Source organism: Schistocerca nitens, chromosome 2 (assembly GCF_023898315.1).
Source record: "Schistocerca nitens isolate TAMUIC-IGC-003100 chromosome 2, iqSchNite1.1, whole genome shotgun sequence".
NCBI lineage: Eukaryota > Metazoa > Arthropoda > Insecta > Orthoptera > Acrididae > Schistocerca > Schistocerca nitens.
The window spans coordinates 271,387,282-271,401,932 of NC_064615.1; the positions used below are offsets into that span (position 1 = coordinate 271,387,282).

General features: G+C 42.4%; 1 protein-coding gene across 2 annotated transcripts in view; it reads left to right on the forward strand.

The window, feature by feature from the left end:
* LOC126236014 (translation initiation factor IF-2) overlaps positions 1–14,651 on the forward strand; it is a 71,381-nt gene that overhangs the window by 31,371 nt on the left and 25,359 nt on the right. For both annotated transcript variants that reach the window (XM_049945027.1, XM_049945026.1), the window contains exon 2: positions 1,531–1,626. Coding sequence is in view for 1 of the 2 variants with exons in the window: in XM_049945026.1 (XP_049800983.1) it covers positions 1,531–1,626 (96 nt within the window). In the remaining variant the exon portion in view is untranslated. The remainder of the gene's footprint in view (positions 1–1,530; positions 1,627–14,651) is intronic.

Genomic DNA, 14,651 nt, shown 5'->3' on the forward strand with positions numbered 1-14,651 from the left:
AACAATACCCTGTTCCAGAGCATGCACTACAGTATGGCAGTCATGACCTCAGTGCCTGTTGCACTACACGTGTCATCTGGATTCTTGCCCCAGGTTCTTGCCCAGGTTCATCAGAACTCCACAGGTGGGAACTGGCATTAAAAAATGTCCTTGGTTCTCATCACCCAACTGGCCATAGTTTACATAAATTTCTTTGTTTTCAGGATTTCTTCTCAGTGATTATTCCTTTCTTAAGTCCCTTTTAGTTTTCTGTATCTTTTATTTTATGATATATCTGTGTTTCCTTGCCCTCTACCTCTAATACATACGATGTAATTAGCTTCCTGCTCTTATTAACTCATGCACAATGTTTTGTCAGTAATCTCTGTTTTGAATATTACCCTATCTTCAACTTTTAATCTCTCAGGTTTTCAAATCTCATCCATTGCAGTTACCAACTATATATCTTTCCTTCTCATCCTGTATGATAAGTCTCCTCCAATCCCAGGTCTCTGGGCAACTTTTCTGAACCCTGCCCTTTCCCACACCTCACCAGTCCTTTTCCTTCACCCCTCTTCCTTTCCCTTCAACTCTTGTACCAGAAGAAGGAGCCACTGGGTCTGAAAGCTCGCAGATTTCAATACCTTTACATGTGTGTTCTCCTACCACCACTTGGTGAGTAGATTTTTTTATCTATCCAATTACATTATATTTTCAAAAACTGATTATCTTTCTTAAATATCTATACAGCTTTTTTGAGATAGTACTTCATTCTAAATAACTGCATCATCTCCTAAAAATCTGAAGTTACTATTTATAATGTCTGTGAGGTCATTAATATACAACATGAACAGCTGCAGACTCCACACACTTCCATGGTGCACACAAAAGGTTACTTCTACATCTCCCAATCACTCTTCATCCAAGATAACATGCTGTATCCTCCCTACCAAGAAACCCTCAATCCAGTCACAAATCTTGCTTGATAACCCATATGATTGTACTTCTGATAAAAAATGTAGGTGTTGTACTGAGTTTTGTAAATTAAGATATACTGCATCTACTGGACTGCCATAATCCATGGTTTTCAGGATGTAATGCGAGAATATTGCTAGTTGGGTTTCATATGATCAATGTTTTTGGACTCCATCCTGGTTGGCATGGAGGATATAATTCTGTTCGAGGTATCTCATTATGTTTGAGCTAAGAATATGTTCAAACAGTCTACAACAAATGGCTGTCCATCTGTACAGTTAGTGTTCTAGCATTTTTTAAAGATTAGTTTGCACTTGTATTAAAGAAAGATTTGGCATGCAGGATCCATAGCTCAATAAGTAAACAAGTTACTGGTCTTTCATACCATCTTTCTATATTTATTGTCTCTCCATAAGAATCTCGTTTTAATTTCTTTCCCCATTATTATTTTTTTCTGACCGATATCAGAAATATTTTGTCTTTATAAAACATAGCTTGTTTCTCTCATTTTGATTTTGAATATACCTATTTTTATGCCTTTAATGTGATCACATAATGATTTTTAAATCTTTATAGGAGATGCCAAGATTGCAAGAGATGAAACCTGTTGACCGAGGAAAAGAAGTGCTAACATTTCAGCCTGACAATTCTGTGGTAATAAAAGTTGAACCTGTAAGTATTTTCAGAGTTATATTGAACTAGCAATAACCTCACAGCTCATTTGATTGCAAAAATTGTTCTATATCTGACTGTTTCATTAGGGAAAATGTACATTTTACACTTTCATTTGCTATAAACTGAAATCCAGGGAGAGCCAAATGTGCAGTTGGATGAATGAGATAAGAGAAGGAAGGATATATCTCCAGAACCTTGAGTGAAACAAGGCACATACAATACAGTAGGGGGTGTGGGAGAAGAAAGATAAGTTGTTAAAGTACAAGTTTTGTACCATTAAATAGTCACTTAATTTATTGGATATTTTTTAAGACCACTTAGTTTAACCAGAAAAAAATATTTTAGCCAAAAAGCAAACAATATGAGTCACACCTGTTGTTAATTCATGAAGGTTAGAAGTTGGAAATTCTTGCATTATATAACAGTAAATTGTATCACTTATGAAATTTGTGACAGATAGGCTGAAATTGTTTAATGTGAACACCAGCATCCATTCAGTGGGTAAAAGACAGAAGAACTTTAATTTGTGTGCACATGTGTAATTACCCAAATACTCTCAAGCACTGTGCAACATACATGATTGATACACGACTGTAAGAGTTGATGACTGTGAGTGGCAAATCACAAGTTTACAGACTCAAGTTCAAGGCTTTTCTCCCGTCAGACTTCTCCAATCTCCAGTCAGAATAATTTAAATCTGCTTTTTTGTGTTACATAGATTTAAGATACATGAATGAATGGAGTTGTAAATCAGATTGTTCTCATGTGGTTTTTTGCTTCATTCTGTTATTAAAGGTGCTCTATTATTTATACATTGTTCTTGTGTTCGTCTCCCAATTTTATTTTCATAATATAAACAGAAGACAGGCTTCTTTTGCTTGAACAGCCGTTGTGAAACCATTTCAGGCAAATTCTGAAGGGTTCCTACTAAATAAATTAAGGCCTACCCTCTCCCTTTCCTTGCCCATTATCAGACTTGCATGTTGAATTCTTATTCTGTTTGTTATCATCATTATTACTGTTAATAATAAAAATGTATAATGTAATAATAATGTATTGTTAATAATAATTTTGTTTTCGGTGTAATTTTCATTCTAAAATTTAGTAGTTCCATTTTCATGCTAGGAAAGTGCTGTTAGAATGTCAATACTTTAGGAATGAAGGAGACCACTAGGGGAGGGAAGCAGCATATTTCCAATCAATAATGTATTATTGAATAACTTTCTGGGGTATCTCAGGAAGAGAGTCTTGATTGCAATTGAGCAGTTAAGAGTAGTATGTGGCATTCATCCACAGACACAATGTAGGTATCTCTTCAAGGAGCTAGATGCTTTAACTGTGCTATCATAATAGATATATTCACTAATGAAATTCATCATAAATAATCCATCACAGTTTGATAAGAACAGTGCTGTCCATACCTAGAAAACTAGAGGGGAAATGACCATTATTACCCATTATTAAAGCTGCCTGTAAAGCTGCCAGTGGCTCAGAAAGGAGTCCAATATACAGCAACAAAATTGTTTGATAATTATCACGATAACATGAGTTGAAAAAAAATCTTGTTTTTAAGTGTAGTGGCATGAGTAGGAATAATAAAATAGTGCAATCATTAATGTTGACACCTGTCAGGTATGTATGTCCTGTAATCTGACTAGTTACACATCATTTCAATAAAAGAATCATTCAGGTGATGTATAGAACATGTAACTAAGTGCCAGTTTGCTGGCTAGGAATGTGGGAGGGAGGGGTAGCAGGGCCCCACACTAGACATATGATGCACAGGTGTCAGAGCCGGTGGGAGGAGTGGCAAGATGGAGGAAGTGAAAGCTGTTGGGTGGAGGGTGTTGGGACAGTTAGTTAACAGAGATAGAGGCCATGATGGTTGCAGGAGCAAAGAATGTTTTGCAAGGATAACTTCCATTCCCATCTGCATAGTTCAGAAGTGGCTGCTGGTGGAGGGAAGGGTTCAGGTAGCCCGGGTCGTGAAACAGCCATTAAAATTGAGCATGTTGTGCTCAGCTGCATGTTTAGCCACAGAGTGATTTAATTTGTTCTTGGCCACGGGTTGACAGTGGCCATTCATCCCTTTGGACAGCTGTTTGGTTGTCATTGTGACATGAAAACCAGTGCAGTGATTGCAGCAGAGTTGGTATATGACATGGCTGCTTTCACAGCTGGCCCAGCCTCTCATGGAATAGGATAAGCCTTTGACTGATCTGGAGTAGAAAGTGCTTGGTGGGCAGATTGGGCAGGTTTTGCATCTCGATCTTCCACAGGGATATAATCCTTGTAATGAGGGTCTGGAAGTAACAGTGGCATAGGGATGGACTAGGATGTGGATGTTGGGTGGGTGATAGAACACCAATTTAGGGGGGGTTGAAGGGATCTTGGGGTAGTTTGTTCCTCATTTCAAGGCATGGCGATGGATAATGGAAGACCTGGCAAATAGTATGGTTCAGTTGTTCTAGTCCAGAGTGCTCTCAGGTGATGAGGGAGTTGCTCTTTTGAAGTTGATTCTTGGGGTGATGTGAGGATTAGGCGTGTGTGAGGGTATCACATGGGGAATCTGATTATGGAGTAGGTTTGGAGTGGGGGGGGGGGGAGAGGGAGGAGGTAGCATCTGTCTCTGTAGGCCCTGTGTGACCTTCATCATACTGGCAAGGGAATTCTCGACACTGCAGATATGGGATGGATTTCTTGGTGTGGAAGGGATGACAACATTTGTAAATGCAAGTACTATTGCTGGTTAGTAGGTTTAATATGGACAGAGGTATGGATGGAGCCATCAGAGAGTTGGAGGTCAACTGGATGTAGGTGACACATTGAGCTGAGCAGGTGACACAGATGGGAGAGAAGGTGTTGAGGTTGACAATGAATGAGGCTAGGGTGTATTGGTTCTGAGTCCAGATTATGAAGGTATAATCAGTGAACCTAAGCCAGACGAGGGATTTGGGGTTTGGCAGGCAAGGATGGTTTCCTCTGGATGGCACCTGAAAAGGTTAGCATAGGAGGATGTTATAAGGGTGCCCATGGCTGTTCCAAATATTTGTATCTTCTCCTCTAAGGAGAAGCAGTTATGCATCAGGATGTAGTAGGTAATGTGCATGAGGAATGAGGTGGCGGGTTAGGAATCTGAAAGATGGTGGGAGAGGTAGTGTTCCATAGTGGTAAGGCTCTGGGCTTGAGGGGTGTTGCTGTGGAGGGAGGTGGCACCAACAGTGATGAGTACGGTTCTAGGATGTAAAGGTGTTGGAATGGGCATGAGTCAGTGAAGGAAGTGGTTAGTATCTATGACATGAGAGAACAGGTTTTGGAAAATTGGTTGGAAGTGTTGGTCAACAAGAGCAGAAATTCTTTCAGTAGGAACACAGTTATTGGATAAGTGAGTCGTCAAGAGTTCTTGGGTTTATGGATTTTGGGGAGCCTGTAGAAGGTGGGTGTGCAGGGTGTCAATGAGGTGAGGGGGGAGATGGACTCAGGGAAAGAGATGTTCTGAGATGCAGCTGCGGATTTCAGTAGGGATCAGAAGTTACATTGGACTTCTGGGATGGTATCACTATGGCAGACCTACAAGCTTTGTAGGTGGAGAAGTCAGATAGTTGGTGGAAGCCTTCTAATAGTTAGTCACTGTGGTTCATCATGACAGTGGTGGAGTCTTTGTCAGCAGGGAGGATAGTTAGGTCAGGATCTGTTTTGAGGCTATGTATAGCTGTCCTTTTTTCTATTGAAAGATTAGTGTTCTCAGGAAGAGACTTGGGGAAGGATGGTGAAGCTGAGTTGGAGGTAAGAAACTCCTGGAAGGTGATCATGCGTGGTTAGGTGGGAGGGGGGGAAGAGTCGTCATTTGATGGTGATATGCACTGGGAGAGGAAAGGTTTAACGTTGGGATTATGTTGGCTACAATTGGAGGGATTTGTCCTGAAGAGGTACTTCTACTGTAGGCATCAGGAGAAGGAGAGTAGGTTTTTGATGTAGGCAATGTGGTTAAACTTGGGGTATGGGGATGTAGGTGAGGCCTTTGGACAAGACTAACACTTCAGTTGAATTTTTTGTGGAAAGGTTAATAATGGCGTTTTGCTTTTGTTTGGGTTCTGGATTTTGTGGAGTGTTGGGAGGGAGTTTTGAAAAGATCAGTTAGGCGCTCTGGGTGCTGTGAAGGGTTGACAAAGGGTTTCACTGTGGATGGGATGAGTGTTAATTGTTAGTGGTGCTTAAAGGTGGGGCCAGCATGTCAGCAGATTGGATAATTGTGTTTGGAATGCTCTTCCAGATGTTGGAGGGCAAGGCTTTCAACTTTGGAGATGTGGCATATGTAGTTAGGATCACACAGCAACAGTATCTTGTTGAGGGAGCATAGGTGGCTCTGGGATACTGTGCCATGGAGACGTGTTTCTATATTACCATGCTTGTGAGGGATAGGAACTTGCAGAATCTGAGAGTGTGAAGGGCACTGTGAAAGGAGGGGTGAGGTCTGGAAACGAGCAAAGGGAATTATTACAGCTAGGCCATTGGAGGAGGGGGGTGGGGGCGGCAGGACTTAGATAACATTTAAGGTACAGTGGATTTTACAGGGGATCTTCAAAAAGTATCAGACCTCTTTTATTATTGCTGAAACCAACAATGGTATTTGGGTGTGCACATTCTGTATATTTGTAAGCATAAACAGTGTGAATGCATGATTTTGTCCATGACTGTGGACACAATCAATCGCTGGCTAGCCATTGACAAGTGAACACATGTAAGTGGGTAGTCACCAGATTATGTGTTGTGGGCTACCTGATCATGACTTGCAGTATCTTACGTTAAATGTTGAAACTTGTCAGGATATAAAATCTATTAAAGCTGAGTACAGGTGGGTAGTAAATCAGTCAAAAACTGAGAATATATGAGACTGCTCAAAGACATGAACTGGATAGATCTTTGCTATACTTATGATTCAAGTGGAAAGTTACTTCGTAATTTGAAATCTATTTCCCCTAAAGGAAAAATCAAATCAATGAGAAGTGTAAAATTAAGCATGGATTGCACTAGGAATAAAGGTATCATGTGGGACAGAAAGGAAACAGTATCTACTACTTAGGAACAGTTCTTATCATAGCATTGTAATGTGTTACAAAAAATACTGAAAAATATTGAAGCAAGAAATCGAAGCAGCTTTATTATGAGAAAAAAAGACAATTACATCAAGCAACAAAATAAGAACTATACGGGATATGGTGAAGACAAAGACAGGTAGGGCTAGAAAGGAAGAAGAGCAGATAGCTCCAAAATAAATGAGACATTGCCAACGAGTGCATGTAGTGTTGTAAACCTGTTAAACAAGGACTGTGTTCCTGTTACTGACAGCTTGGGGTTATCAAGTTCAGTAAACAGTGCAGTGGAATATCTGAATAACTTCAGTAAAAATAAACACTGGAAAATCCAGGCTGGAATAATGACAGTATTATGAAAAGGATAGTTGCTACTCACCATATTGCAGATATGCTGAATAGCTGACAGACACAACAAAAAGACTATCAAACGAAGTTTTGGCCAAACAGGCCTTCAACAGGGTAGACAAAACAAACAAACACACACACACACACACACACACACACACACACACACACACACACACACACACATGGTTGCCAAGGCCAAACTGGCCTCAGCAGCCACGGACTGCAGTTGCATGCTAGCACATGTTTGTGTGTGTGTTTTGTCTATCCTGATGGCCTGTTTAGCCGAAAGCTTTGTTTGACAATCTTTTTGTCGTGCCTCTTTGCAACTCACTATCTCCACTATATGGTGAGTAGCAACTGTCTTTTTCATAATATTGTCAATTGCTTCAGTAAAATGGAAATGACACTCACTTCTCCCAGATCAAAGTACTCTAGTGTTTATGATAACACATCAACAAAGTTAATCAAAGAATGTTCATGTGAGTTGAGTTCTGTTTTAAGGTATTTGTGTAATCAGTCCCTTATCAGCAGAACATTTCTAGACTGGCTAAAATGTGCTAATGTTAAGCCTCTGTACAAGAATGCAGACAAAGTGATACCATCAAGCTAGCAACCAATTTCACTTTTGATGGTTTTTAAAAAAATATTCGAAAAGGTTGTATTTAAGTGTCTTCTTATGCAACTGACTGCAAACAATATATTGTCCAAGTCGCAGTCTGGGGTTCCTTAAGGGTTCTGATATGGAGAAGGCTATTTGCACATACAATGAGGATGTACTTAATTCATTATATAACAAATTAGAGGCTACTGTCATTTTCCATGACCTGTCAAAAGCTTTTGACTGTGTGAATCACAGTATTCTCATGAGAAAATTAAAATTTTATGGTATCACTGGCAGTGCTGCAAAACAGTTCAAGTCTTACCCAACTAACAGGAAACAAAGGGTATCTTCATGAAATACCTGTGGAATAATGAAAGGCACCAAATTTCAGAACAGGGTAAGCGTTATTCAGAATTTGATGCAGCAGCTGGGCACCATGCCAAAAGAGGATTTCCAGCATGACAGCAGTGTTGGGAAAGATGTATAGAAGCTGAAGGAGACTACATTGAAGGTGACTAGTGTCAAACAATGGTATCTGGACAAAGACTGATTTTATAAATAAAAGTTGGATGCTTTTTGAACAGCCCTCAAAGCTAGGGAAAGGCATACTTTTCTGATCTGCTGCAGAGGTCAATTAGGATTGTGTGATGTTACGAAAATGAGAAATAACGTGAGAAATGAACAAATAAAAGTATTACGTGGTTGCAAAAGGAAAATGGATAAGTTGGTGTGAGTTTGGGCTGTGAAAAGGATGCTGATGAGGGGGATGCACCTTTGTAAGTGATTTTTGGTGGCTGTGTGATTATGAGGGAGTGTGTATATGGCATGGGAAATCTGTTTGCAGACTAGGTTTAATGAGGCAGGAGGGGGCAATAGTGCCTGTCTGTGAAGGCCCTTATGAGACAGTCAGCATTCTGGGCAAGGGAGTTCACATCACTGCAGATATGTTATCAATGAGTGGCCAGGCTGTATGGAAGGGATTTTTTGGTATGGAAGGGATGACATCTGTCAAAATGCAGATAGTATTGGTGGTTAGTGGTTTTTATTATGGACAGAGGTGATGATGGAGGTAACAGAGATGTTTCCAAACAATATTGGATGTGATGCATATGCGTAGTAACAAGTCCCATAGATTTCACTGGCAGTAACAGAAATTTGCTGCCACGAGGTGCAGAACTGATTAACATCTCTCATGGGGAAATGGCCAGAGCAGAATTCAGTAGAATGATACACTGTCTTCATGTGAGCGTGCTGGCCATGATGGAGGGGAGATCAAATCTTGGCCAGTACTCTCATGGGCACGTGCACTTGCCAGTGGGATAAAGTGTTTTGCAGTTTGATGCAGTGCTTTACAAACTGTGCTGCATTGCAGATGTAGAAACAGCATGATGTGAGTGATCTCGATACTTTTGCACAAGCATCCAATAATGGACTCGGTACTGTGTTCAGCACTGATATGATCTGCATAGACATATGGTATGTCTGTTGCGGCACGTGCTCAGGACTCAATTCCACTGTTGTCACCTCAGAGAGAAGCAGAGAACTGGCAGCAGTGTTAGGCCTATGGAAGCCTAGCTAGGTGCATAGCTATTGTTTTGGTCCTTTTAGCCAGTGACCACTGTATACTCGTGTCCAATCTCATGGTAGTACCGAGAGTTTTGGGCAGAAGCAGACAGACACACATGAAGAAAGACCCTCACTGCACTACCATAGTGAGCCATGTACATAGAGAATGGGGCTGGACAGCTAAAAGTTATGGGCCACAACACAATTCCCCTCCCCTCATGAGGACAAAATGTGGAGGAGGAGCGAGATAATGATGATGATGAGGGGTGATACCAGTTGACGGGCATGTTGTACCAGCAATAAGGCTGAGGGCAGTGGTGTCAAAGCTGCAGGTCATGTTATAGAGTTGGGCACTGGTCGTCAGGACACTGAGCATGATGTAGGCAATGCAGCTGGCTGTCAGTAATGCCAGACCATTTTGTCACAGGAAGGGCCAGCAAAGTGTCAGCAGTGAGCAGGAGCAGTGCGTCAGCTGGCAGCATGCATGTTGGGGGGGGGGGGGGGGGGGGTTGCCAAGGTGGATCGTCCAGAGCAATGTGGTATATGGAAACTGGCCAAGTGCAGCTTGTGTCCGAAACTGCATACGCAGTGAGAAGGTGCTGGACGAGGTTGCCAGTGCATGGTGGTAGAGGCAGGAGCATAGCAGCATTGCTGGGTCACTGCCTGGAGGAACTGACGTCTGTGTGCCTGTATTTGACAGATGAAAAAGTATGCACGGGGCATTGTGAGCGTGAATTTCCAGTGCCTTCAGTGTGAAGATGGGCACCAACAGGTCCAGAGCCACCACTGTGAACTTATGAAATAGCGCTGCTGTGGGAGTGGCGAAGGCAATGCTGTATTGAGAGTGTAGTTGGCGGGCGGCAGAGATGAAATTGCTCGGTCATGTTTAGGTTACAAGAGAGGTAGTGGGGCAGGGGCATGAGTGTCCCCAGACATTGAGGATGCTGGTGCCTGTGTTGTCAGCAGTCGAGGATAGTGTTGGGGATGGTGCCAGTGTAACTTGGTGAGTTACCAGCAATGTCCTTGGCAGCGGTGTGCCAGGTCACCATCTTGGAGGGAGTCGGTGGTGGCGGCACTTGTGTGTGTGTGGGTTGTTGACAAGGATGGTGGTCAATGTGAGTGGTGTCAGGGCAAGCAGCATATAGGATGCCTTAAGCTTGTCAATTGAGATGCCAATTGGGGTGCCGTGGAGATATAAGAATCCCACTTCAGACCCCATTGCAGGCCAGAGTAGTGTGGGTGAAACAGCAGCAGGTGAACATCATGAGCAGCATGACATAAGTGCAGGAGCCAAAGTTGCCGTGGATGAATGCCCTATGTTCACCATAATGCAGGGGGGGGGGGGGGTGTAGGCTCAGGCATGATGTCATCCACATGCATGTTGTTGGTCTCCAAGAAGTCTGCTGGCACCTGTAGACAAGGTCAGTGACTGACATCTCCAGGTCAGCCTTGAGAGTGATACAGTGGCTGAAAGTACCAGTGGCAGGGCAGCAGTCCAACTGATTTTGTGACAAACAAGGGTCGCCTGTAAGGTATGGTGGAGCCATTCCACCGTGCCATTGTCGGCTGTACGGTAGCTCAATATTAGGTGCAGATCAGCCCTGTAGAGGTCGATCAGGGCACACAAGAGAAAAGATGGAAATTGGCAGCTGTGATCCATTGAGATAAGAGACAAGCAGCTAAAATGTGCAGTCCACACAGAGACAGAAGCGGCAATGACTGTGGGTATCAGTGTTGCCTCAGGCCAGTGGGTGAACCTGTCCACCATGGTGAGGACATATTGGCAGCCATCAGAGGGTGGTAGAGGGCTGATGGTGTCCACTTGAACAGGAACAAGCATTGTTTGATGTTTGAAAAGGCAGTAGTGGGAGCAGGTACGTGGTGGCCAATCTCGGGAGGCTGATAGGTGGGGAGGTACGGTCCCATGGTCTTGGAGTCCCTTTGGCCACAGGAAATGCTATGTAACCAGTGTGGTGTGGGCGCACACACAAGGTTGCATAACGGGTCGAATGCAGCCTTGCAAAATGCAGTGGGCAGGAATGGGCACCATGAGCTGGTGGATACGCTCCACCAGATACTGCTATCTTTGCCAGGGCTGACACACGTTGGATATGGAGGCTGGAAGTGGTCTCCAGGTGGAGGTGGACTAGTTCCAGGTTGTGCTCCTAGACAAAGCCAAGTGCCTTGCAGTCAAGGGATGAAGTGACAGCACAGGTGTAGCTGAGGAGTCAGCAATGACATTGTCAGTTCTGATAATGTGACATATTTTGGTAGTAAACTCAGAGACGAACAGCTGTTACCCAAATTGATGTGGGGAGTACAGGTCAGTGTCTTTCTAGAGGGAAAACATAATAGACTTGTGGTCAATGAAGACCTTGAAGTGGTGGGTCTCCACCAATGGGCGGAAATATTTGATTTCCTTATTGATGGAGAGGAGCTCCGTGTCGTATGTGCTTCAACACCATTGAGTGGCAGAGAGCCTGCAGGAGAAAGAAAACACACACACAGCTGCCAGGTGATGCTGACTTGCTGCTGCAGGATGGCACCAGTGGCCAAATGGCTGATATCAGCCAGGGCAGTAACTGAGTTGGGGGAGGGGGGGCAAGCAGGATATTATCTGCCAAGTTATGCTGTCTGGGAGCGAAGCTGGTCTTCCATTTGTCGTGTCCGTGGAACAGGCTTGTTCCCCTTTGTTTGAGCTGTGATGGGTAGTGCAGAGTGGCCCCTGCATAACAGAGGCAGTTCTTAGGTGGTGAGGTGGCAGCAGTAGAAGTTCAACATGCAGAGGAAGTGGCAGAGGTTCTTGAATGTTTTAGGACTGGAAAATCGAGGATAGCTTGTACGTTGTCAGTTAGGAGACATGAGCCAATGGTATGGCTCAGGAATACCAATTGTTGACAAGACACAGTTTGCTGTAATTTTCAGTGTGATATGGTCTGCAGCTGCAATGAATTTTTTGAAAGATTTCGTGATGCCTTCAGCTGCCATTCTTTTTATTTCATATATGATTGTACAATTTCAGCATTAGGCCATTTTCAAGTACCTAAAACAGAAGCATTATACATTGGATACATTAGTGACACCTGTGATTTTGATGTAGGGACAAGTCATATCTGTAGATATACTAGGCACATTGTAACTTACTTTATGGATGATTTTTTTAGTAGTAAATTATTCCATGTTACGCTCATAAAATAAATCCAAGATGTTTTACACCCTTTTAGAAGCATGTTACTTTTGAGAAGTTGTTGCAAAGCTCTTATATGCAAGACCCATGTTTAAACATAGTTAACACTAGGAAGATTATAATTAAGTTACAGAAATTTGTTAATTAACCTGCATATGCTTTTGTTCTCAGTAATATTTAATTTTCATTCATCAATGTTGTAACTATGACTGTATGTAATTTCTTTAAAATATTTGTATATATATTTGTTCTTTTTTTGTAGGAGCACATCAATTTTGAATAGTTGATACAAAGATCTGATATATAAAAGCCATCACATTACTCTATGAAACAGTACTGAGAAATACGAGAGTCGAGAAAAAACTGCTTTATGGTTGCATGATGTTTCACATTACAGTCATATTTATTAATGAGTATAGTGATAATTTTACAGTCTATGGTTCTATAACTCTTCATCATAGAACTGGTAAAAAGTTGTCTGGAATTTCCCATTTCGCAGTTCTTTTTGCTCATTTAAAACTCAGTCGGACTGATCTTTTAGATGGATGTAAATTTCAATTTCTTCCATTACATTCACGATTTTTCATTTCTGTAACTTATGAAATATTTGAAGTGATCTGTCTGTATTAGGTATTTTACAGTTGGTGTCTTAAGTGTGCAGCAAATGTGGATGGCTTATTGTCACTTATTGTTGTGTGTTCTTTAAATCATGTACTATCTTTTCTTCCTGTTTGTCGAGTATAAAATTTTGGGCATTGTTCACAGTTAATTTTGTAGATTCCTGATTGCAAAAACGGTTGTGATTTATGTGGTATGTGTCTCAATAATCATTGTAGATTGTTAGTGGTTCTGCAACTGGCATATAATTTTGTATTCTTGAAACACTGAGTAATTTTGTCGGAAATAATGCCTAGATATGGCCATACAAGAACATTGTTTTTCTGTGATTCATCTTTGTCTCTGGTTAAAGTTATTTCATCTGTGGGATTGGCATGTGTGTGATTGGTTTTCTTTTTGAATAATGTGTCTAATAAGTTTCTAGGATAAACATTACTCATAGCTACATTTCAGAGATCTAGTTCTTTCTCTTTTTTTTTGTGGTCAGTTTTTTAATCTATGTAACATAGAATGAAGTTTGCTGTATTGACAATTTTGCTGGTGTCCCGGAGGCATTCAAAGATTATGTGGAGTGCTTGCAGAAAAAACAAGGATGTCACCAAACTAGGCAAAGCACCGGGGCAAGCCTCACGAGATGCTGACCAGGAGAGGTTGCCCCATTTTAGCAGCATGTTGGAGGCAGAAGGTCATAAAGGCACTCTTGCACAGGCCAAATGGCATGATGATTGTGGTTTTCTGGATGTCCTCATGTGCACTAGAAATCTGGGTGAAATCTGTGGCAGGTGAAAACGTTGGCACAGTCGATCGTGCTGAAGATTGTAGTTCCAGCCAGCGCATTGTAGCTGTAAAGGAGTAGCATCGGATAATAGTCAGGAATGTTTTGGGCATTTAATATCCAGTAATCACTGCATGTGCACCAGGAACTATACTTCTTTGGACAAGGCAGATGCACATGGGCTCTTCAAGGATGCAGCACACCAGTGGCAATCAGCTCATCAAACTGTGGCTTGGTGATCTTGGGCTTGTTCAGTGCTAGGGACCACAGCTGGCAGAAGACAGATGGTCCAGATATGGTATCATTGCAATGGACAGTTGAATGGCAGACCTCCCAAGGTGTGCTGAACAGGGCTGTCAGAGCAGGAAACTGCACCAGGGAACCAGCATATAGCCCAAAGTATGCCACCTGCTTCACATAGAAGAAGACACTGAAATGGGTGGTGCACTTAGTTGATCTCCTGGTATTGCCATCAGTGAAGCACTAGATGGTGGCTTCAGGGAGCAGGAGATAGCACCCACTGAAATCTGCTCTAATAATACAGTTGGTGATGTCAGCAACAGGGCAGATGCCATTGCAGGCTGAGATCAAGGACACAATGAAGCACGATGTAGGTAGTAGTGGTAGAGCTTTTCGCCACTGTCAGGAGGATTGCTGAGGTGCCACCAAGATCATATAAGAGACTCTGTGGGGAGATAGACACCCTGAGCTGGTGTCAATCGGGAATGGTGTGGAGGAGTGGATGTCGCAAATGAACGGGTGCTGGGAACCTGAGCAGCAGCTGGGCTTGCCTCTTCCCAATGGCTGTCGGCATTTGAAGCTCAAGAGCAG